Here is a 24564-nt window from a genome sequence, read left to right as displayed (position 1 = left end):
TCATGTTGCACGAGAAAAAAAAAACTAGGCACAATAAACACGGAGCTGCCATATACCTTAAACAACACAATTAAGATATAACTAAGAAGAAAAAGTATATATGCGCACCATGTCTGCTACAATCCGGCACATACAATATCCCAAGAAACTACTAAGGTCAACCATGGCTGCCACATTCCAGAAAAAATAATTAAAAAGAACTGGGACTACACCAACTATTCAGTTGCACCGTGTCACCTTGCACGTATCTACAATACCCGACATGGTTTCTTCGGCCCAGATCATGTAGGCTCGGTCCACCATAATTCGCAGGTAACATATACCTGTTATTTGAATTATGTCTGTTTTCCTCAATTCACCACTATTATAAAGCTTCTTCGTCCACAGCATTATAGAGCATTGTAGCGGTGCGACTATCGCCTCCAGAGCCGGTGAAGAAGAACATGGATAACGTGCATGTAGCGCGAGAAAAAGAACACGCTAGCGCTCTCTACCTGAGCGGCCGCGGTAGCTGCCACTCCCGAGATCCCACGGCACCATGGCGCTGGCCGATCTAAATTAATTGTGGCCAAGGCTACCTCTTATCGCCGCCTCCCACAAATTGGTGACACCGGACGGCGCAGTCCAGTCATACCAGCCTCAAAGCAGTGACTCTACCAAGGCGAGAGTGACGTGGCCCCACGTGGTCCGGCAGACGTCCCGCGGCTGTAGCGTGTCCTGGAATTCTACATCGATATGCCGGACTTCTGGTTCATCCAGCTGCATAGCCACTTCTGTATCAACCAGCTTCCAGGCACCGGCTGCCACCACCCTACCCCGACTTCTACAAGGACTTGAGGGCAGCCGTCCTTGCTCACTACGCAACCTCCAGCGCTCATTCACAACAGCTCTCGCTATTTCAACCGTCGCGTCATTCCGCGTCTTGTCGTCCCACATCGCCTGGGCCTACCCTTGCTGATCGTCAGCACGCGCCGGCCCCAGCATAACACCTCCACTCGGTCGTGAGTCTCCTCCTCATCTCAAAGGCAGCTGCGCGACGACTCTTTCCAAGGAATTCACTAGGGCAAACGCAAGCGCTTTCTGCCTTTCTACGGCCCTCCACTCTCTTTCCACGGACCTTACCGCACGCTCTCTGCTTACCGTTTGGGGCCTTCTCATTCATCACCGATTCACAGGCTCTCTAACGGGCTCCACTAGGTGCAGATTTCACTCCCGCAGGCACGGCGACGCCATAAGCCCAACCTGCGCGATGCCTTCAGCGACAACCGCAACCCTGATGCTGTCGGCATTCGAGATTTCGCCGCAAGCAGCAGCAGTCGAGCCTCCCGATGTTCTGTGCTCGCACATTCCGCGGATGCAAGACCTACTGAAGGTTTCCAGGATCAGCTCTACCATCTGGCTTCTTCAGCTCGAGAATTGCTTCTACTCGAACAACGTGATTGAGCAACCCTTGCGCTAACTTCTTCAGCTCGAGAATTGCTTCTACTCGAACAACGTGATTGAGCAACCCTTGCGCTAACTCCCAGCAATTCGCGAGATGCCATACGGTATTCTTTCGTAGATCCGACTTTTACCAGGACCGGGCATCTACGAGAACCTGCGGCAGGTAGTGATTTCGCACTACTGCATCACTGTGGCTTCGCCTTGCTCACAACCTATGCTGCCGGTGCTGCCTGGTACATCTGTCACGGATTGCATGACCCCGATACTACCAATGACGACAGCATCTGCTTTCCGTAGCCCCTCTGACAAAAGCCCTGCCAAATTACGCAACAAACGATCAGCGGTCGGACACAGAAGAAGGCGAGCTTCCGCACTGCCTTTCTCCCTCTCGAGCGCGATTGAGCCGCAATTGTTGGCTGACCTGATACAATTGCATATGGCTCATTGAATGTGAACCTGGTTGGCCCGCGAAGTGTAGCCACCGAAGAAATAGGCCAAGCACGCTTAGTAGTTGGCCCGCTAAGCGCAGCCACTGAAGAAGCAGGCCAAGCACGCCTAGTCTTGATGAACACACATGTTTATTGCGTCTGAACGCCGACTACTGCGGCCACTTTTCGCTTGCCCGCTAGGCATGGTGCATCAGCAACACAAAGAGGCAGCGCTGCTTGGGGGCGCTGCATTCCGGCCGGCAACTAAAACATTGCATCACTCCTCCCCTCTTAAGATACAGGCTACGGGGAGTACTTGATAACAGGTCAAGTCAAGTCAATTTATTTCAGGTTTTCGAGTTCTTGTGCCACGCCGCAACTTTGGAGTGCAAGGTACAAGCCATGGCAGGGTTGTCCACAGCACAGCTACTTCCAGATACACTTCCAGGCGATTGTTCCTCATGTAGCACGTCGTCGGGTGCAGCTGGGAGATGTATGTCTGGTTTTTTCTCATGAAGCACATCCGGTACAGTTGGAGAATGGATAGGTGGCTGCTCCAGTTTAGTAAAAGCTTCTGCGCCAGCAGGAAGAAATGTCGCTGTCTGCGCAAGGCGCAAGTGGTCATTTGGTCGGTTCCATGTCAAACCGTCTTGACAAAGGACATAGGCCGACGGTCGATTGACATCCAAAACACTGGTAGGTACCCATGGTGCACCTGTGCGGAAGTTTATCGCATATACTTTATCTCCTGATTGGAGTAATGGTGCCTGCCATGACCCTCTGTCAGCATTCAACTTCTGTTTCAGTTGTTTTAAGAGCACCGATGCTTGTAAAATAGGCCGCAGGACATCTAACGGAGTCTTGAACACTCTCCCCATTAGGATCTCACATGGTGGCCGACCAGTTACTTCATGTGTGGTTGTGCGATAATGAAATAAGAACCTGGAAATATGTGTTTTGAAATCGCCAGAGCCAGACTTCTTAACTTTGTTCTTTACGGTCTGTACCACTCGTTCTGCTGCACCGTGCGAGGCGGGGTGATACGGTGCTACAAGCATGCGGCGTATTCTGTTTCGAGTTAGGAACTGGTACTGTGCACTGGTAAATGCAGGGCCATTTAAAGAGACTATTACGTCAGGGAGGCTGTCCTGAGCGCATGCAATCCTCAGGGCAGAAATGGTAGCTTCTGCAGAAGTGGATGACACAGGGAAAACTTCTATCTACTTCGAGAAAGCATCCACGACGACTAAGAACGTGTGTCCAAGAAATGGTCCCCCAAAATCAATGTGAATCCGTGACCAGGGTCGGTGTGGAAACGACCATGGCATCTGTTGGACCGACTGCGCAGCTCACTGTTAAGCCTGGCACGTAGCGCAGCTTTTCACACTGTTGGCAATGTGATTGTCTTTGCCTGGCCACCAGACATGGCTCCTGGTAATCATTTTGCTTTTTTCAATACCAGGGTGACTGGCGTGAAGTACTCCAAGTACTTGGGCCTGCAGTGATTTTGGAACCACGACTCTTGATCCCCATAGTAAGCAGCCTTCATTTTCTGAGCTTCTTGTGTTGAAAGGGTTCCACTCTGGCCCAGCTAGGAGGCTCTCTCCTTTCAATACAGAATGCACAACGAGACCCAGAACTGGATCGTTCCTGGTGGCCCGTGCCACCACACCAGGTGAAAGAAGTCGTGGATAGGCCTCCGTCAACATGAATATCTCGGCAGGGTCAGGCAGTGCGGTGCTGTTGTTAGGTCGTGGCAGTCTGCTAAGAGCGTCAGCATGGCCAAGCTCTCTCCCAGGCTTGTCTACAAGTGCGTACTTGTACGCGGATAGGTTTATTTGCAGAAACGCAGAGAGATCGGCTTGACCGTTAGTTTGAGCGGCTTGAGTAGCGGCTCTGGCCTGCTACTCTACACATGCTTGCACAGGGACAGGCTTGTTGGCACCCAGCAGTCCGAGAAGTGGCTTGTGGTCAGTGTATACTTCAAACGGTAAGCCCCACAAGTACTGGTGGAACCGATATACACCATACACGAGTGCCAGGGCCTCCCTGTCAAGTTGACTGTAGTTTCGTTCTGCTTTTGACAAGCTCCATGAGGCAAAAGCAATGGGATGTTCTCAGCACCACAGTCAAGCCGACGGACACATGTAGAATTCTTGGACTCCTCATACAGGACAATGGCAAAGCACACGCCGCCATCGCCACGATGAAGACCAGCGCAGAGATCTTAGCCATGCTGAGAAGGGTTTCAATCAAGTAGAAACAGAGGACTGAAGGAAGACGACGCCCTCAGACTAGTGCAGGCATTCATAACATCCACGATAACATATTCGGCCCCGTATCTCAATCTAGACAGGACTCAAAAGAATACACTCGATACCATCATCAGAAAGGCCACCAAGCAAGCCTTCGGCCTACCCATCTATTCGTCGACCCAGCGCCTTCAAGCCATGGGGGCACACAACACAGTCGACGAACTCATAGAAGCCCACCTGTCTAACCAGCGACTCCGCCTGAGCCAGACAAATCATGGCCGCGCGGTGCTGGATAAGATAGGGTGGCGCAAGGAGAGAGCAACAATCAAAAGATACATCCCAACTGAATGGATGGTGACAATCACCACCAAGCCCTTACCCCGAAACATGACGCCGGAGAAAAATGATGGCAGGAGAGAAGCCAGAGCCCAGGCGATTAATACCAAAATGCAGCGGTTGGAGGGAGTCCTATACGTGGATGTGTCCCTCGTCAAGGGCAGCAGCAAAGCAGTGGCGGTGGTAACCGACGGGGAACGGTCGATAAAAAGCGCTACAGTCAACACCAGAGAGTCAGCGCCAGCAGAGGAAGTGGCCATAGCCTTGGCGCTCATCCAACCGGGCGCCAGGGTGGTGGTTACCGACTCCAAAAGAGCTTACGGCGGCTACCGGAAAGGGGTGATCTCCTCATAGGCAGCCGCGATATTAACGAAGAAAAGGGCACCGGAGCGAGCCGTAGAGCTCGTATGGGTGCCTGCCCACACAGATGTAGCCGGAAACGTCATAGCTGATTACCATGCGCGAGCGATGACCCTCCGGGCAAGGCAGGACGCCGTCACCACCAACCCGGTGATCATGTACAGAGAGATTACCTCCGAGTATAGGGAGGATCGGCGCACCTTTCCCGAGCCGCCCCTCACCCTGAGCAGGCAACAACAATCACCAGGCGCATTCAGGCGGCTTCACTTACCCACCCTGCCCTGATGAATAAATTCTACCCATAAACCGAAGAGGACATTTGTCCGTTTTGCAAAAACGCCACAGGCACCCTCGCACACATCCTGATGGAGTGCACTTGACTCAAATCCCCTATTCAAATCCCCTACAGCATGAAGGTTGTTTAAATGCTCAGCATCATTTGCACCTGTGACAAGAATGTCGTCGAAATAGACGGCCACATGTGGTAGCCCTCTCAGCAAGTTCTCCATCTCAAGTTGAAATATAGCAGGAGCTGACGACACTCCAAAAGGCAAGCGGGTGTACTGAAACAACCCCATGTGTGTCGAAATTGTGGCGTACTCTCTGGAGGCCTCATCAAGCACTACTTGCTGATAAGCGTCACGCGAATCCAATTTGGTGAATTTCTGACCCCCTGCAAGGAAAGTCCACAGGTCCTCAATCCTTGGAATTGGATATTTGTCCACTGTCGCTACTGGGTTGATGGTGACATTAAAATCTCCACAGATTCTGATGCGCCCACCCTTTTTTACTACAGGAACAAAAGGTGCAGCCCACCTTTATGTTTTCACTGGAACAAGGATGGAATCTCTCCTTAATCGTTGTATTTCTTGTGTGACTCCATCTGTAAAGGCATATGGCAGAGGGCGAGGCTTGAAGAACTGGTGTGGGGCATTAGAAGGAGCATGTAATGACGCTTTAGCACCTTTGGCCGTACCAAGACCTTCTTCGAACACCTCTGCAAAACCTTGGACAAGGTGTTTGATGTCAGAAAGTGCATGTATATTTACTTCTTGGAGAGGCCGATGCCGAGCTCGCGCATCCAGTTGCGTCCTAGCAGAGTAGGTGAACTGTCCCCGGTCATAAAAATGGGTAGATTCGCCACCTTGCCATGAAACTTCACAAGGACATCAGCCTTGCCTTCAACTTTTTTCAGTTCCCTGGAATATCTTCGCAGAAACACTTGCGAATGCTGCCCATTAAGCGAAGGCACAAACTGTAGAAGCCGCGACTTTGCAATGGCGGAGACGCTTGCCCCCGTGTCCACTTCCATGCGGAGCGGCTTGCCGCAAACCTCAACGGTGACGGTGAACGGCGGAGGCGGTTCGGCGTAGTTAATTTGCCGCATGTCGTAGACTTCTGAAAGCGAAGCTGTAGCGGCATCATCATCTTTTACAGTGTGCACGCGAAGGCAGTTGCTTGACCGCTGCGAACTTCGTGCAGTGGACGAACGCTGCTTGTGAGGACTGCTGCTTCGGGCTTGGCTGTCCTTTCGTTTCGTCTTGCAAACTTTCGCCAGATGACCCCGTTTGTGGCAGTAACTGCAGACGGTCTTCACATGCTTGCATTCGGATGCAAGGTGTCCATCCCAGCAGCGATAGCAGATGACGTCCACGGAGCGTGACGAGACTTGGTGGGTCGAAAAGGTGCCGTTAGGGTTCGCTTGTGCAATCTCCCCGGCATCCTTTTTTGCTGCTTCCATTTCTAGGGCTGTCTGCACTGCATCCTGGAATGTGAGGTCCGCTTTTTCCAGAAATTTTGTTTGAATATGTGCGTTGTTCACACCCCACACCATACGGTCGCGTATCATGTTTTCTAGTTCGGCACCGAAGTTGCAGTGCTCCGAGAGGCTTTTCAGCGCTGCAATGAACCCGCTGATAGATTCGCCTTCCGCGCGAACTCGAGAGTTGAAACGGAAACGCTGCACGACTGCAGATTGCTTCGGGCAATAGTAGTTCCCAAGAACCACAAGAATCTGTTCGAGGGTTTTGTCACTCGGCTTGTCGGGTTTTACCAAGTTGCGAAGTAATACATTCGTCTTGTGCCTGCAACAACTGGTAAATACAGACGTTTGCTTGTCATCGGCGATATCGTTCACCGCGAAAAATGCTTCGAGTCGGGCCACATAGCAGGGCCAGTCCTTTCCTCCCCCCTCGAATGGTTCGAGACTGCCGAAATTTGGCATGGTAAACGGGTGGACGCGCCGTGCGGGTACGTACACTCACTTGAAACATTTCAGCCTCGTCGCCAGTTGATACAATTGCGTATGGCTCATTGAATGTGAACCTGGCTGGCCCGCGAAGTGCAGCCAGCGAAGAAACAGGCCAAGCACGCCTAGTAGCTGGCCCGCTAAGCGCAGGCACTGAAGAAGCAGGCCAAGCACGCGTAGTCTTGATGAACACACATGTTTATTGCGTCTGAACGCCGACTACCGTGGCCATTTATCACTTGCCCGCTAGGCATGGCGCAACAGCAACACAAAGAGGCAGCAATGCATGGGTGCGCTGCATTCCGGCAACTTAAACATTGTATCACGACCCTCGGGAGCTTTCATTCGCACATAAAGCGTACGCACGCGGCGAGCATGTATCGTGTTTGGACTTTATACGGAACATCACAGCGACGGCAGAAATGCACTTGTAGTGTCCATATAGTTGCTGTCGCAATAAAACACCGTTCTCTGCTTTTTTATCAGCTGCAATGAACATACTGCTTCTTCCCGTAGTAACTGCTGCCGCTGAAAGATTTTCCACCATGAACAGGACCTTGCATCACATAGATGTCGCATGACGCCGGTCCATGTCGACGCGCTGATGAAAATTTCTGTTGAAGCTCCAAGTATCCCCAATATTAGGAACGCGACATACGAAGAACAGGAGGAATATTTGCAGTATGTCGCCTTGAAAAAGATAAGTCCACTTCTCGAAACGTTGGCTCCTGCTCTCACCTCGTTCTCGTGTTGCTCATTACCATTATATGTGAAATTCGACAAGCAGACCTGTTAACTCAAAATAGTATAACACGCTCTAAGAACACGTAGCATTAACATAAAAGGCAGGAAGCTATCTTCTTGCGGTCGTGTTGGTGTGCTTGTAGATTAGACCAACAGCAACACGAACACATCTCCACAATGCGTGTATTCATTTCAAGTATTCGCACTTTCGGTACACGTCACCAATGCTCATGACCCCGATATTCCCTATATATCAAACTGGCTGCTGTATTTTGTCCTCCTTGGGGAGGGGAGAAATTGTGTAAGCACTTCATTTGAATTCTTTAAAGAGGCCGAAAACGAGTCTATAGCATTTTTTATTAGCCCCTACTTTATCAAAATAATTCAATTGAATTGTGGGGTTTTACGTGTCAAAACGACGATGTGATTAGGACGCGCGCTGTAGTGCGGGACTCCGGATTAATGTTGACCACCAGGGGGTCTATGATGTGCCCCCAAACCATAATAATTCAAACATTGCGTCCGTGTCACCCCCAATATTTCATGTTTCCTCACAATATAAGCTGCGCGTGTAATCGTAGCTTTTTTTAAAGAAAAACGACATGTCAGCATCGGTTCACATCCAAAGAAGGACAATGACTTCTTCTGCGCATTAGTGTAGCATGTGCTATGTTTTTTAGACTGCGCAAGCTTCGGGATCACCCACATTTTTCGACTGCACTACTCCTGGATTGGTCCATGTGTCTGTTTATTTATTTATTTTTTGAGTAAGCCCACACTTCCAGTAACGGTTTCAGGCGCCCACAGTTGAACAAATGCGTTTGGGTTTAAATATAGCTATATTGTGCTAATTAAGCATTATTACGGCACGTACATAACTCGGCGCTAACTTGGTGTGTCTTTTTGTTGCAAGCTTCTTTTTGACGCCCTTTTTGTTGTCCTGCATGCACTAGAAGGCCTGAAATCTCCTTACTTTGACGAAAGTGGGGAGGAAGTGCCAGCCAGATATCTAGTTCCTACGAATCCGTAATCGATATGAAGTCTTCAAAGAACATCTTGTCTTCAAAACTCAGGCAGAACAAATCCCTGTGTATATCATGGTAATCGAAGCTTTCTTTGTTCTCGGTAACGGTACACTGAAACACAACTCATGGGATACACAATGTGCTGATTCCCTTATTTACATATTACGACTTGCATATTGTTTCAGATCCTAGCGTGATTGCGAATAACATCGTACTGTATACGGCAGAGTAATAATCAGAATACTGAACGGCTTCCTTGTTGACAATTCCGCTGGCGAACATGTCATTGGTACTTCCGCCAAATCTCGATGTTGGTACCGTGTCGTCTAATGCCGGCGAGCAGTTGGAAAACGCCGCTGCTCTTGCTACTGCCGAGAGCAACCATGCTCATGATGTCCGTGTGTTTACATTGCTTGATACCTTGCGCATGCGTCATAACTCACGTGACCGTACTAAGAACACATATACCGCACAACCTTAGTGAAACACCACAGTCGATAGGGGCTGATTAGATATTCATGAGAGTTAGGGATGCCGAGATGGTGCAAGATGTGTTGTCCCAATTATGTGCAATATACGCCTATATAAGATTTTACCATCTGCCCCACTTAACGTGAGCCAATTGAACTGTTTAAAAAAAGGACTCCCTGATACGACGATGCGGCCGACAATGTTTTGCTGGTAGTCGCCTGGCGTAATCAAGGCGGGTCCGCTCGTTCCACACGATCGACTGTAGGGATCTCAAAAGAGGTTTCAAAGTATCAACACTATAATCAATGGATGACAGCGTAAAAGTGACAGGGCCATGGTGTAGCTTTGGGCTACTGCTACGAGCAAGCAACCTCGTCACGCTGCTTGCTACAACATTGCGAACCGTCTATATACGGCAGTAAAAGATACGACTCAAGCCGGAAAAAAGATAGGGGCAGCTTCACACTACTGGTGCGAAGACTGGGCAGACAGCGAAGCTGGCAGCCCCACCTAGATTTATCTCGGTGCGGCCTAATTTTTGCGAGGTTATGCTTCGAGACTCGGCCACATTTTGCGCAAGATCACCCCGGAATCATCGACAGCCCAAGGAGCAACGAACACTCGGTCATTAAATTATCTGGTCACTTCTGGACACTCAAACACTTGCTCGGTTTCGCGGGCCCGTAACTCCGGATTTTCGGTGAATCACCAACGTTTCGCCCCCGCTTAGGCGGCGCCATACTAGAGATCGGACCGAAGTTGTCTCACTCGCTCTCAAGTAGAGGCGCGACGGGTTTCGCTCCGCGCTTCCTCTTCTTCGGGAGTGCCTCTCTTCTTCGGCCGCCCCAACTTCGCCGCGATGTGATCGGTGCGGAGACGGCGGAGCTTTAGTGTCGCCGCGGTTGCGACGTGGAGCTATATATCCCGTAGGTTGGCGGAGTGACGTCACGGCTTAGCTTCGTGTCTGCGAAGCTGCGGCAACCACTCCGCACGGGGCGGTGACGTCATGTCTCGGAAAAGCTAAAGCGAAGCAATGCGGCCCGCACGGTGACGACACGGCTCACGCAGCTGCGGCGAGGCTCGGCGCGGTCTGCGCAGCTGGGACGAAGCATTGCTAGGCGACGCGTGGTAACGTCCTCGCTAGGTGGAGGTTTTACACAGGCGCATGTGCTATTGCGCTTGGTCCCTTTGTGCACAACTTCAAGGATTGGCCCACATTTTTTAGTTGCACTACGCGGCCTAACCAAGAGTTTGAACAGCTCCGCTGTTAAAAGGCAGCAAGCAGTGGTTGCTTGCTAAAAGCTGAAGACAGCGAAAGTCATGCTTCTGCTTTGAATTTGCATCCATTTTTCACCTTTTGCGCCACAACATCGAGACTCGGGAACCAACACTGGGGAAGACTTCGAGCTGAAAAGTGATGAATATGCTTTTTTTCAAATGCGAAGCACAATTCGACATTCGAGCTTATGCAGTTATTCAAGAATTATAAATTTAGGCAAATACTTCTGACTAATTAGATTATCACTGATAACAGAAATATTCACCAGTGTGTTCATGGCGACTGCTAACAAAACACCGTTGGCCCCATCGTCGTATCTCGTAGCCATTTTTGTGACTTGGCCCGCGTTAGCTGGGACACGCGGTATGTATATTGTAGCCCAATTTTTATGGATTGTGGGAGTGCGGAATTTTCCAGTCAGTATGCACCTGCGCCGTCGGTATTGGTTAGAAACGAATGCTTGGCGGAGGGGGCCCAAGAAAGCTTCATTTTTTTTACTTCTAGTAAGCTATTTAAATATACAATAAATCATTACATTCCACGTAAGCTGTTCAAATAAAGTCGTCAATGAGGCGGATAGCGGATAGAAGAAGGTAAAACCAAAATAGAAGGTAAAAATAGCGGTACTTGTCGAATATAGATTCCAAAAAGATTGTGTCGCAAAACTTTTTTTGCGTTGCCTACATGCGGCCGCTTCAGATTTGTTATAGGGAGTGTTGACGTGACCTCACATACGCCCTATTGTTGACTGCTTCAGAGCTTGCACTGTGCTGCTAGAAAAAAGCTAATCAATATAACGCGTAGATTTTCACCGTGCTGACTGTACACATATGCCGGTATGGATGAGGTCATTGCATGCCCGCTACACCTTTTTCATGCTTAGGTGAATCCACTTTGAGCATAAATAAAGCATCGCAATATAATTGTAAAGTACGCTCTCTCTGGATGAAAAGGCGTTGAAATTGCGTCAACACAGCACTATACTGGTGTCTATTTTAGCTCTTTCATCTACTAAAACATGTTCTTTTGCAACAACCTATGATTTTGCCGCCGTGAAATAGTTGCGAAAGCGACCATCATCAACAAAAAGAAAGATGTTTCTTACGCAGGATGTTCGACCCAGTCGGTGCATCTGCCATTGTAACACACCTGAAAAACAACATGTGGTTGGTGAGACATTGTATTCAGCGTAGAAGGCTACAGTGCTGAACCGATGAAGACGAAGACAAGAGGGGCACACAAAGTACACAGACACAGCGCTGACTTTCAAAAAGAATGTTTATTTTGCTGGTGCACAGCTAGTTTTATAGTAAACACTTCCCCCCCAAAAAAAGCAAGATCACACATGCGCAGAGAACCTGCTCATAAGGCTATCGCACCCTAGCTAGGAAGGTCAGGTTTTTTTCACACAACGGTATCGATGGACAACTCACGCACTTATTTCACGCACGTGCAATTGCGGCAGCCTCGATAATTTTTTAGTAGAATAGATTTACTCCTAGATACAATCTTAAATTTCTTGAAGACAGGTTTGCACCCACAGTCGTGACAGTGCACGCCTAGATGATTTTGAATTGTGTTGTAAACATTGTTGTGGTGTTCCCTTAGCCGATCCTTAATGCATCGGCCGGTTTGCCCGATGTAGACTTTACCACATGAGACAGGTATCAAGGTCCATCTAAATAGGTCGCGAAGCTTGGAACGAAAAACGTGCCATAACCTATCGCCAGAGATATCAGTTAGGTGGTGCACGATTGAAACGCGACTAGGTGAGGGGGGAGATAAACACTGAAGTTTGAAGTTTATTTCAGGCAACCAATAAAGTATGTACGCACATATATGTATATATACACACACATACAGTTGCCTAGGGGACCGCCGAAAAGGCAAAAAACCTGACAGGGCGCCTGCCCTCCGAAAACCCAAGTTCACCCCCATAAACACACAATGCTCAGTATTACTGAAACTAGGAAACCTATGCAAAAAAAAAAATTCGAAAATTTTTATCAGAGTGCTGTCATACGAGTCCAAATTACGTTTAAAGTATTTTTGCTGTACTAAAACAACAAATGCTAATTTTGTTCCTATTTCACAGTTGATTAGTTCGTTCTTGGTGATTCCTACCAACCAGTGATTCTGGCTCAAGACTTGGCAAGACTACGTAAACCAGCTAGTATGTCGTGCGGAATGGCGTTTCTCACTAGAACGCGGCGGTTTCATCCCAGTTTTTTTTTATTTCCTTGCGTGTTTGTTCAAAGTGGGGCGTGTGTTTCACTTCAAATTGGCGAAAGATGTGAGTGCAGGTTTCTTGTTATCGTGCAAGTTAACGCTGCGGCATCCGATGCGCTGTCTCTCTTCGTGACTATAAATGCGGAACGCTCCGCGAAGAAAGGTCGCGCTATGTTCGTTCACTCTTCGTAACACAGGCTCTGTGTGTCCGACGGGAAGCCAAATTAGTAAGTCAAATGTTTTCTAAATGACGATGCGCAGCAATGTTGTCTTGTCTGATAACTGTTGGATAGGAACACATGGTGTGGCACGGAATTGCGAATGATTCTTTGAAAAGGTTTCGCATGTTACTATACATTACGACTGTGTGCTGGCCATTGTACTTTTCATCCACTGAAACATGTTTTGTTTGGTCAATTACATTGGTTGCATTATTCTAGATGAATAAAAGCGAAGTTTGCTTGTAACCTCTGTCGAACTGTCATTTATTTCCATCCTATTCGCTCACCTTCGTAAGGAACCTACTGGAGCAATTGCCGTCAATAACAGCCTAATTATCATGACATTAAGACATACACCACTGCTATAGCTTAATGACACGCTTCAGCTGAGGCGAGTCGTAAGCTCGCCTCATCTCAAAGGAAAAATGGCGTTGCGGTCTAAATGCCGAATGCTGAATAAATTCAAACACTCGCGCCAAGCAGCCTAAGATCTTGACGTCACTGTCATTTCCGGTTGTGACGTCACTTTTTATTCTTTATTTTTTGCTTGCTGTTAATTGTCCCCCCCGATACGTATGGCGACGGTTGCAACGAGCCGCTATTTTCTTGACATGTGGTCTTCTATGGAAGCTACGCTACCAGTTTACATATACCTTGTAGGTATCGTATATACGACACACTGGGCATACTGTGTGAGGCGCTGTCGGTGCATGCTTTTACACTGGGCCTTCTCTTGAAAGACAGCGCAAGTTTGCTTACTCCGTGACTCTAATTTCGTAGGTGCGGAAAAAACAACATTAACATTTGCACTCCGGCCAACCTTTTCGAGGTTGCGTGAAATTCTGTGAAAACATGGGATGACTGCCTTCTTTGCATTATTACGACTTTGCCCTTCTGTAACATGCGTCCGTGCGCGACCAGCTCTTTTTGCGCTCTTAAGCATGCCTTCCGCGACACTAACCTGCAAACATAAGGCATATCCAGCTGTACTGAGGCGGGAGACCTGCGACCGAAAGCTTTCATCCGCCTTGTGGACACAGGACTTTTTCAAGGCAATTGTAAGGCAAGAGACTTCTCTTGACGAGTTTTGAGTGTGCAGACCTAAGTGGGAGTAATGGCTCGACGCCCTAGGTTCCAACATCCAGCACACGTGTTGCCTCAAAAACTGGAGGCGCAGTGTAAAAGCATGCACAGACAGCGCCTCACACAATGTGCCCAATGTGTCGTATGTGCGATACCTATCTCATGTGGTAAAGTCTACATGGGCAAACCGGCCGATGCATTACCAACCGGCTAAAGGAACACCACAATAATGTTTGCAACACAATTCAAGGACATCTAGGTGTGCACTCTCGCAACTGTGAGTGTCAAACCTGTCTTCGAAAAAATGTAAGATTGTATCTAGGAGGAAATCGAGCCTCACTAAAGAAATTACGGAGGCTGCCACAATTACACGTGCGGGAAATAAGTGTGTCAGTTGTCCATCGAAAGCCTTGTGTGAAAAAAAGCTAAGCTTCCTAGCCAGGGTGCGATAGCGTTATGAGAATGTTCTGTGCGCATGTGTGATCTCCGTGTTTTTTTTTTCTTTTTTGTCTGTGTGTTCCTTGTTAAGTGTTCACTATAAAACTAGCCGTGCACCGGCAAAAGAAACATTATTTTTGAAAGTCAGCGCTGTGTCTATGTAGTTTGTGTGCTTCTCTTGTGTTCGTTTTCGTCGTTTCCGCGCTGTAGCGTTCTACGATGTTCAACCAACAAGCCCAACTGGTTACTCTGTTCAACATTGTATTCACACTATGGAACAGCAAAGGCAGCGAACGGCGTTCCTTGCCACAAAGCAATTGAAAAGCAAGGTGTCGGGTAGCGTATTAATCAGTGTAATCTTCGCACGCCATCTAACTTAAGAGGAAGCTTAAGCTCGGGGTCACTCCGATGCTGCCTATTCAAATACATATAAAACGTATACATATTCTGATGAGGCACCCTATGGAACGACTTGAATGTAATTTGGTTAAAAGAGAAAGGTAAATTATTATTATTATTATTATTATTATTATTATTATTATTAGAGAAAGTCAATAAAATGTAAAAAGAGAGTTCTATTCTAGTGACATTTTGAAAGCAGAATTTAGATTTAGGTTTGGCATGTTTTACATCAAATTAAAATAATTGCTATGTTTCAAAAAAGTTAGCGTAGCTTGCAGTAGTAGGGCAAGGCTAAGGAAACAGCGGAGCCGATCGGCACGTTGCTGGTGCTGGCATTACAGGTGCTTTTCCGGAATTTATTGATTATTGCTGGGTTATCAAAAACCTATTGACTGTTTATCGATTGGATATCGCAAAGTATTGGCCACGTATATGGGTTAGGCTAAGTACTACCAAGTCATCCCCAGCATTTTCCGGAATATATTGATTATTGATTGATTATCAATTAGCTATTGATTGGCTCTTGATTGGCTATTGCAAGGTAAAGCGAAGCGCAGCTGTGCGCAGTGACGTCATCGCTGGGCGAGTTTTTGCGAACGCTACGCGGCGAAAGGAAAAGCTTGAACAGCTCCGCTGTTAAAAATGGAACCCCGAAGTTCACTAATTTGCACTTCTGCATCAAATACAGATGTAACTGTTCTGTAAACTGCAGCCAATACAGCATCTGAACGGGATAAATAAGGTATAATAATTTATATCGTACGTGAATTAGTTAGTGTTTTCAAGAGTTTTGAAAAGTCCTGCACTCACATGTTACTGATGTCTTTTGAGAGCCATGAATGATACATTACTTTCTTTCTACATTTCATATACTATTAGACGCTGTTTACAGAATTATGATGTCCTTGTTGAATGGTTAGTTGTAAACTTGAGAGTTTAATTTTCTGCAAATTTGCAATTTTCAACAATCTTTATTCAGAAATCGCCGACCTAAACCTACATTTCCCTTGCAATAGTCACTAGATAGTAGCGTTATTTTTTTTTTTCAAATGCAGTGAACCACATCAAATTGCTATCGGCGGTTGCCGAGAAAGACCATTGCTGTGTTCTCCTGTATCGAGATAGGAAGGGGCCCAGGAACATTAAGCTCGGCGGTTTTCATTAAGTACATGGAAACCCAAAATCGTTTTTTTTTCTTTCTTAGCAATTAATTCACCGATTTTAATGCGTTAGCATTAGGAGTGTAAAGTGTACGTGAAAAACAAAACTGGCCATCCCGCCGGTCCTGCAAAAGTGGATGTCTAGTTGATTTTGACAATATGCCGCCGCCCATATTGGTGCTGCAACAACATTGAAATCAGTTGCTAGACTGGTCATTTTATATACGAAAGGCTAGGGACGTCACACCCCACGTCAAGAGCTGGCGTCACCGCGGCAACTTGCGCACCAGTAATCTTTACCGGGAAACGTATGCGGGGAGCGCTACGTGCTTTGCATTGCCATCACGAGCGCCTTATCATCAATTACGTGGTTCGTACGCTTGTGTTGAGCTTGTTCTTTACTGAAACGTATGCTGTTCTGTATGTTGTATGCGTGATTCCGAAGAATGTATGCGCTGTTCGCTTCACTTTGCTGAGTGCTTGTAGCCTCTGCCTTAGGGGGCTATGAGCCATTACATTTTCTGCATGCTTACGGAGGTATGAGAGCCTACGGGGGCACGACCTATTGATGATGATAGTTTTCGGTTCGCGGACGCAAAAAAAAAAACAAAAAACTCCCGGAATCCTAGCCACAGAGAGCTTCGCTGTAAAACGACTACGTTCGTGTGTGAAGTGTACAGGAAGCCGGTCACGTGGTAGAGCTATAATTGGGATGGGAGAAGTAAGTAAAGCGTCTACATAATATATATATATATATATATATATATATATATATATATACCAAGAGAAAGGGATAATGAAGGGGTTCGCTTTTGGTGTTCATGATCGTATTGATACCGAAAAGCCGCCGCAGTGTACGGAACAGTAAGGCCATGGGTAAGCCTAACGGCCGGAATTGGTGCGACCATGTAATAGCCGTCAGGTACAGCTGGTGTGGAAAGCAAGTCGACTTGAGTCACAGATTTAGGCGGTAGTTGAATAGAATCCATGCCGCTTAAACGGCTTGGAGGCGGGTCCACAGGGTCGGCAAGAAGAGGCAAGTAAAGGCGAAGTGGGCCGGCCGAACAGTCAATGAGGGCAGAATGACTGGCGAGAAAAAGCCAGACCAAAAAATGATTTCGTGAGGCTAATGCTCGATGACGGCTAAAAAAACGATGGTGAGTCGCTCAGCAATGGTGAGTCGGGCAGAGCACATGCCAACAATAGCGACAGTTTCTCCGTCGGCGACTCAGACCCTATAACGTTATTAATAGCAGGCGTCACACCGTAACATTGTTAAGCCCTAAGATAATGAAGCCAAGGAAAGCATCGGGACAAATTAGCTGTGGTTGAAATTGAAATGTTGAAAATTATAAAGAAACGTTCGACAGCACGTTACACTCCTGTAACACGTGAAGGCGAAAATCTGCTGCACACTTGGTAATGCGCCGTCTCCCATCGCCGCGTTGCTGCTTTCGCCGTTCGCCTTCGTACGCTCGTTTTCGACGCTCAGCTGCGGCTTCGCGCGCTCGTGTAGCGGGGTCAGACTCGCGCCAACGACGTCTCTCTTCGACTTCACGTTATTGTTCGTGCCAACACGTTCCCGTCTACAGTGCAACCTAAATTTGATGGAGTTGTTAGGAGATGGAGGTGCTGTGAATACAGATGAAAAGCAATCATCGAACCGCTTAACAGAAAGCCTTACCTGGCGCTTAGCTTACTGGTATAAACTACAAGACCTATATTAGCTCCGATTCTTATTGAGTCGACTCTCAAGCAAGAGTGCCGACCTATGCATTGCACTGCTGCTGTGAATAAACTTTGTAATGACAATGTGATGGCCACTCACGTGGTTCCTCCTTTCACAGCGGGCTCCATCAGGTAATGGGTATTCTTCTCCTGCAGGCCCGTCTTTGACGAAAGCATTGGAGCAGCACTTCGCAATGCATCGGCTTTCGTACTCCCTCCCTGGCTGTTTCAAAAGAGGCAAATAATCTGACTAGTGTTCACAAAAACCTTCTACGCTAAAGGTGTCCTAAAAGGGTCGGATTGATCTATTTGCGTGCAATAAACATTTTTGCGTGGTCTTATAACGTTGTCGAACCCTTTCCGCACGTACACGACAACACGCTGCCCCCTTTTCTTAGCTCAGGATCCTTTCTAGCGGCCTTTTTACCGTTTCGTTGCACGCCACCGCGATTTTCTACCAGACACCAAAAGTTAAGCAAGGATAAGTGGGCCAATCGCCAACGCCGCCACTGCCCTTCTCATCCGGTTATCTGCTTTTACTGTGCTAACCCGGCCTCACCAATACCCTCGTCACATCTGCGTGCTCCTTGTCTCTGGCCGATCAATGAGATAAGAAATACTTGTCTAGATAGGCAACGCTATTACCTTTGAAAGCAAACAATAATTACCTTATATAAATGAGGATAGCGTTTCATTTGCGTGATCAACCAACGCTGTGGGTCACCGCCCGATGCTTGCGCCGGCGATTACGTGAATTTGCGGTCAGGATATTGGAACAAAAACATATTGAAATAGCTTTACGTTATAGGGCCCCTGGTCTTGATCGAGCCAATACAGGTGGGCATGCTGAGCGTACATAGTACCACGAAAATGAGAATATATATATATATATATATATATATATGGTCTTCAAATATACGTATTCAAGAAATGTTTGAGTGTGTGATTTGTAACACTTCATACAAGTAACATAAATGACACACAATGTTCTCTTGAGTCGTGCATATACTTAATTTCAACATAAAAGAAGCGTACAATAAAATTAAGCCCACAGAAAAGAAGCAAAGAGACCACACAAGACAACAAAGGTCAATCACATGATGTTAAAAAAAGTTCGGCAGCATTTCACACTTCCGTAACAAGCGAAGACGAAAGCCTGCTGCACACTTGGTAATGCATTAAGTTATGCGATCTGAGAGATCAGACTTCCTTACTTTGCATCCTCTCAGCAGTGCGAAACAGCACTCGCGGTCGAATGCCTTGTTCCCACCGCTTCGCACGTCGCACCTCGTTTCTCGCTTGGTGAGCATTCTCGGCCGTAGCGTACTTACGCAGCCTACCGCGCAATCCGCTGGGCCCCGGGCGAGCGTCCTCCATCGCCGTCTCTCTCGCTTCGCAGTCGACTGTCTCCACAACCGCCGCCGCGTGATCTCAGCGACGCAACACCTGTTTTAGGGGCGAAGCTCCTTAGGGCGTGGGTCTGTCCTTCCTCCGATGTAGTATGTAGCCACCTGTAGTTTTATGAAGTGTTCACTAGATGGCGTAAGTGTCGATCTTTCTATATATAAGTGTATATAATGTCACTAGATGACGCTAGTTTCTCGTATAGTTGATGAAAAAACCTACAATGTAGTGCGACGGGTTACCGCTAGGGGTGTTATAATAAAAGGTGCTCGCTCTTGGCGCGCTTTCTGTTTCGCTCGGAGTCGCCGGATGGAAGACAAGGCTGCGGAGCGGAGAGCACGGAAGGCGGCGGCGGTGCGCTACAATGCAGTGCGACGGGTTACCGCTTGGGGGTGTTATAATAAAAGGTGCTCGCTCTTGGCGCGCTTTCTCTTTCGCTCGGAGTCGCCGGATGGAAGACAAGGCGGAGGAGCGCAGAACACGGAAGGCGGCGGCGGCGCGCGCTTGCAGGCAGAATCCCGCGGTAAGAGACCGCGAGGCCGCGGCTTCATGACAGGCAGCGCGGCGGCGGCGCGAAGACCCCGCAGTGCGAGAACGAGAGGCAGAAGCCGCGCGGCTGCGGCGCAAACTTTGCCGCAACAAGAGGGACGCGGGGTTGGGTGACAGCGAGCTCAACACATTTCGAGTTGCTTTCCGTAACGTCAAATGTGTCATTGTTGACGAGGTTAGCATGCCGTCGCCCGACAACCTCAACGCCATCGATGGGCGGTTAAAGCAGATAACACAATGGCTCAACGAACCCTTTGGAGGTCTCGATATCGTCATGTGCGGTGACCTACGTCAGCTACCACCAGTCCGTGCTAACGAGGTGTACAAGAGGTGTAGAGATGTCGGTGGGCTCTATACTGGGCGAATTATTCGGAGTATTCACTGTTTACCGATGATCCCCCCGGAGCTTCGCTCCATCATCATCATTCACCTCGTGGATATGCTGTGATTTTGTGTATGTGTGCGTGTGTGCGCGTGCGGCTAGTTCCTATCTCCATCCACCCCTCGCTCGGAGAAGGTCACGTGGTTTCTGCGCGCGCCGCTAGCTTTCCTCTTCATCCGGCGTTCGCTCGGAGGTCACGTGATTTTTTGAAACTACTCGACTAGATGCCGCGTTTTTTTTTCAAGGATATCGCGCAACGAGCCATTTATTAACGCGCCTTAAAATCCTTCACGGGAAGGCAGTCATCCTGTTGAAATGCGTGAATGCGCCGGAGGAGTACAAAACATTTATTTGAAACCAGAGGCTCGTGGTTGCTTCAGATGAGCGAGGCGACGACGGTAAGTCGGCCTAGAGCCCCTGCTTCCTGGCAGCAGCCTCTGCCCGCCCCATAACCCAGGCCTGCTCATCCGGGTCGGAGGTGAGCAGTGTGGCCTCCCACTGCTGCGTCGTGGTAATTTGCAAGCCCTGTGGACTACCGCGGGTACGTATATTATGACAGCCTCACAGTATATTGAACAGGTCGGCCCGGGGAGCTCTGCGCAGCTTGCACTGCGGCGTAGAGGTTGCTGCATCGATGTATGAATACAGAATTGGTGTTGGGAAGGAGCCCGCCTGGAGCTATCTCCAGATGAGCTCCTTCCGCTTGGTTACTGATTCGTGAGCTCAGGGTATATAAGTCTGCCTAGTCTGTAATATTGCGTAATTTCACTATACGTCACCATACGATCTCGCGTCGACCACCCAAATTCCTCTGTCTCCTCACTATCCGTTGCGACCTGGGTTGCGCCGTGGGCTCGGGAGGCGAACGCTCGAGTCTGTTGGTGGGCGGCCTCATTGCCGGGTAGTGAGGAGTGGGCTGGGGCGCAATGAATTTGGACAGTGCGATATTTAGTGTTTTGGGCAAGGATTTTATTAGATAGTGGGGAAATGCGTCCTTTAATATAATTGCGAATAGCGGATTTAGAGTCGCAGATAATGAAAGCGTTGAGAGTGTTGGCTATGGCCAAGGCGATGGCCGCCTTTTCCGCCTCCTACGGGTTAGTGGTTTTGATAGAAGCTCCCGATATTGCTTGCCCTACATAGTTTATCACCGCGACCGAAAAAGCATGGCGTCCTTGGATCTCGGCCATGTCAACGTACGCTGCTTTCTGATTAGTTTCATATCGGGTGTGCTGGGCCTTGGCCCGTTCCACCCGTCTTTCGGTGTGATGGGTGGAGATCATATTACGAGCAATGGGAGAATTTTGATATGTGTTCTCTGAAGAGGGTATATATTGATTTTGGGGCTTATGGTAGGGGTGTAACAAATGCCGGCTTCTGAAAGAGTATGGCGCCCGGCTGTAGTTCGCGACAACCTCTCATATTGCGCTGTGAGGTGGGCCTCCACCATCTCCTCTAACGTATGTTGAGTCCTAGCGCGAGAAGCCTCTCCGTAGAGGTGTGGATCGGTACGCCGAGGGCCACCTTATACACCCTTTGTAGAAGTATCTCTACCCAAGACTTGTCAGCCTGCGTTAAGCGTAGATATGGCAGAGAGTACGTAATTCTGCTCAGCACGAAAGCCTGAACAAGTCGGATAGTGTCCGCCTCGTTGATGCCCGCGTGCCTGTTAGTAATCCTGTTTATGAGTCTTATTGTTTGTAGTGTCGGCTTCTCCAACCTGCTTAGCGTTTCAGCATTCTGCCCTTTGTTTTGAATATAAAGTCCGAGGATCCTAACCGTAGGGACTTCTGGGATCGGATTCGCTCCCACTAAGATTATGATCTTTGGTTGGGGGCTGCGAGCACACCGAGTGCCGCGCTGCTCTCAAAGTAGAAGTAATTCTGATTTCTCTGGCGAGCATTCCATTCCTCTAGGTCTGACGTAGTCCAACTATTTGCACTGCCTGCTTGCAGGGTTTCTTCTATGTGCGTGTCTTTCCCTTTGGATACCCAGAGGGTGACGTCATCACCATAGATGCTATGTTTGAGATCTGGAATCTAAGACAGTAAAGGTGGCAACCCTCTAATCGCCAGAATAAAGAGAAAAGGAGACAAAACCGATCCGTCAGGGGTCCCTCGACTGCCTAAGTGAATGGTGTTCCAGCACAGATCACCAAAGTTGATCTCCGCTGTCCTGTTGAGTAGGAAGCCTCTGACATATGAGTAAGTGCGCGGCCCCACACCTAGCTGATGTAGCGATTGAAAAATAGCTGTATGCGTAATGTTATCGAAGGCTTTTGTCAAGTCTAACCCCAATATCACCTTAGTGCCCGCCGCAAAGATTCGATCCAGCACGTCATGCTGAATACGCAGCATGGCGTCCTGAGTCGACAGCCCCAGGCGGAACTGAATCATGGTGGGCGGAAGCTGCGGAGTCTATTAAGGACAACATGCTCCATTAACTTTCCTGAACAGGAAGTAAGCAAATGGGGCGGAGGCTCTCTAAACATAATGTTTTGCCTGGTTTGGGTATGAAGATAATCCTCGCATGTTTCTGTTGCTGTGGGAGCATGCCCTCCTCCCAACATGTGTTCATGTATTACGTTATAGCCTTAATGGAGGTATCGTCAAATTTTTGAAGAGCTTTATTGGTGATTTGATCTGATCCTGGGTAATATTTGGCATTTAACTGAAGCGCCACGGCCCTTACTTCCGCCTCAAGGATGGGAGCATCCATGGTGGGGGGGGTTCGTGACCTGTGTAGACTGGGTGAACTTTGGACGGGTGGGAAGCTATGTATGTTCTTTGGAGGGCTTGTAATAGGTCATCATTGCTGCCCTGAAATTGGTGAGCTAAGCGAAGGAGCTTTTCTCGTTGAGCCAATTTACATGTGGCCGGTTCTAAAAGGTAGCGTATGATCTGCCAGGTACGATAGAAGTTTAGCTGCCCTTGCATATCATCGCAAATTTGATCCCACTGTTGGGAGGTCAACGTTTGGGCATATGCAGCGATTTGTTGGCCCAACTCTGCTACTCTGATCCTCAGTTTCTTATTTAGTCGCTGATGGCGCCATCTGTTGTGAATGCCGCTGCGAGCCTGCCATAAGTGCAGAAGATGGGAATCCACCGCCCCCAATCCGGCAGACTCGGGGACCTCCTCCGTGATAGTGGAGGTGTCTGGAATTAGTGTCGAGGTTCATTCGTCTAGAATATCTATATGAGCAGGAGCGTTTTGGTCTGTGTATGCACGGGATCTGTCCCAATTAGTGAAGCCGCATTTTTATTGCGATAGCAATTATATGGACACTTCAAGCGCATTTCCGCCGTCAGCGTCGCCGTCGTCGTCGCCGCCGTGAGGTTCCGTATAAAGTCCAAGGGCGATAAAATCGTCGCCGCGCGCCGTATGTGCGAGCGAAAGCGCATGGGGGACGCGCCCTATCACGGAAAACGAACGCACGGCGGAGAGCAAACGCGACTTCCGTCGCGCGAAAGGTCATGCGGGTATGGGAGGGAGGGAGCGACGCTGTGCTGCGGCAGCAAATGCGTATCATGCAACCGGGCGCAAGGCGAACTGGCGACGCAATCTCCCACGTGAAAGGAGCAAAGCGGGAAGGCAGCGCGGGAGGGGGGAGTGGGGCTTCTACTCTGCCAACAAATTCGTTCTTGTGCTTTGCGCCGGTGCGGGCTGTCGGTGTAGTCGCGCGCACCGTATGTTGAAAGCGATCTCCAGACGGCTCTGACCTTTGTATGTGCCGTTCTTTCGCAGCTCAGTTTCCGTTGAAGCAATAGACCACACGAACCTTCGCTCGCTGTGGCGGCCGTGCTCGTTCGCGCCAGCATTTTGACAGTGGTTGTCTGCGATCATCGAGCGTGATTTATTCAGGTTTGCTTGTGCGCGCTGACACCACGCTTGTTAATTCAGTTAGTAAGCGAATGTGTCAAGTTTATGCAGCCGATAAAGTTACTATCCCTACTCCTTATAGGTCTCTACGAATTTTCTATCGCGATTGATGCTTCGCCTTTCGGGCGAAACTGTGACATTTTTTTTTGGGGGGGGGGGCTACAAGTTTAGCTGGACCTGCTTGTATCTGTAATTGGGTGATGCAATGGTCACTACCTGGAGTTTCATTTAAATTTTGCCATTTCCTTTGAGGAATGTTGCGAACAAAGGTTAGGTCTGAGGTGGTGTCCCTCGTTGTACTTGTACCAATGCGAGTGGGATAGCTGTGGTCTGCAGTTAGCGTAAGGCGGTGCTGTTGTGGCCGATTCCACAGACATTTGCCTTTGGGTGTAGGCGTTAGGTATCTGCAGCCAATGTGGGCCGCATTAAAATCACCCACGATCAGGAGACTGCGGTGCTGCACCAGCTGGAGAGTCTTGGCGATGAGTGTGCTAAAGC

The 24564-nt window shown here is 48.6% G+C and overlaps 1 protein-coding gene across 4 annotated transcripts in view; it reads right to left on the bottom strand.

Moving 5' to 3' along the window:
* The window catches only part of LOC119458592 (uncharacterized), a 124491-nt gene that overhangs the window by 3473 nt on the left and 96454 nt on the right, over positions 1–24564 (bottom strand). For 3 of the 4 annotated variants that reach the window (XM_049671288.1, XM_049671286.1, XM_037720433.2), the window contains exons 9-10: positions 17951–18073; positions 11695–11738 (exon numbers count right to left, since the gene is read on the bottom strand). In XM_049671288.1, the coding sequence (XP_049527245.1) occupies positions 11695–11738; positions 17951–18073 (167 nt within the window). The remainder of the gene's footprint in view (positions 1–11694; positions 11739–17950; positions 18074–24564) is intronic. The other variant, XM_049671287.1, reaches the window with a different exon arrangement.

Source organism: Dermacentor silvarum, chromosome 7 (assembly GCF_013339745.2).
Source record: "Dermacentor silvarum isolate Dsil-2018 chromosome 7, BIME_Dsil_1.4, whole genome shotgun sequence".
In the NCBI taxonomy this organism is placed as follows: Eukaryota; Metazoa; Arthropoda; class Arachnida; order Ixodida; family Ixodidae; genus Dermacentor; species Dermacentor silvarum.
Note: the sequence above shows the minus strand (reverse complement) of the source record. Positions and strands in the feature narration are given on the sequence as shown.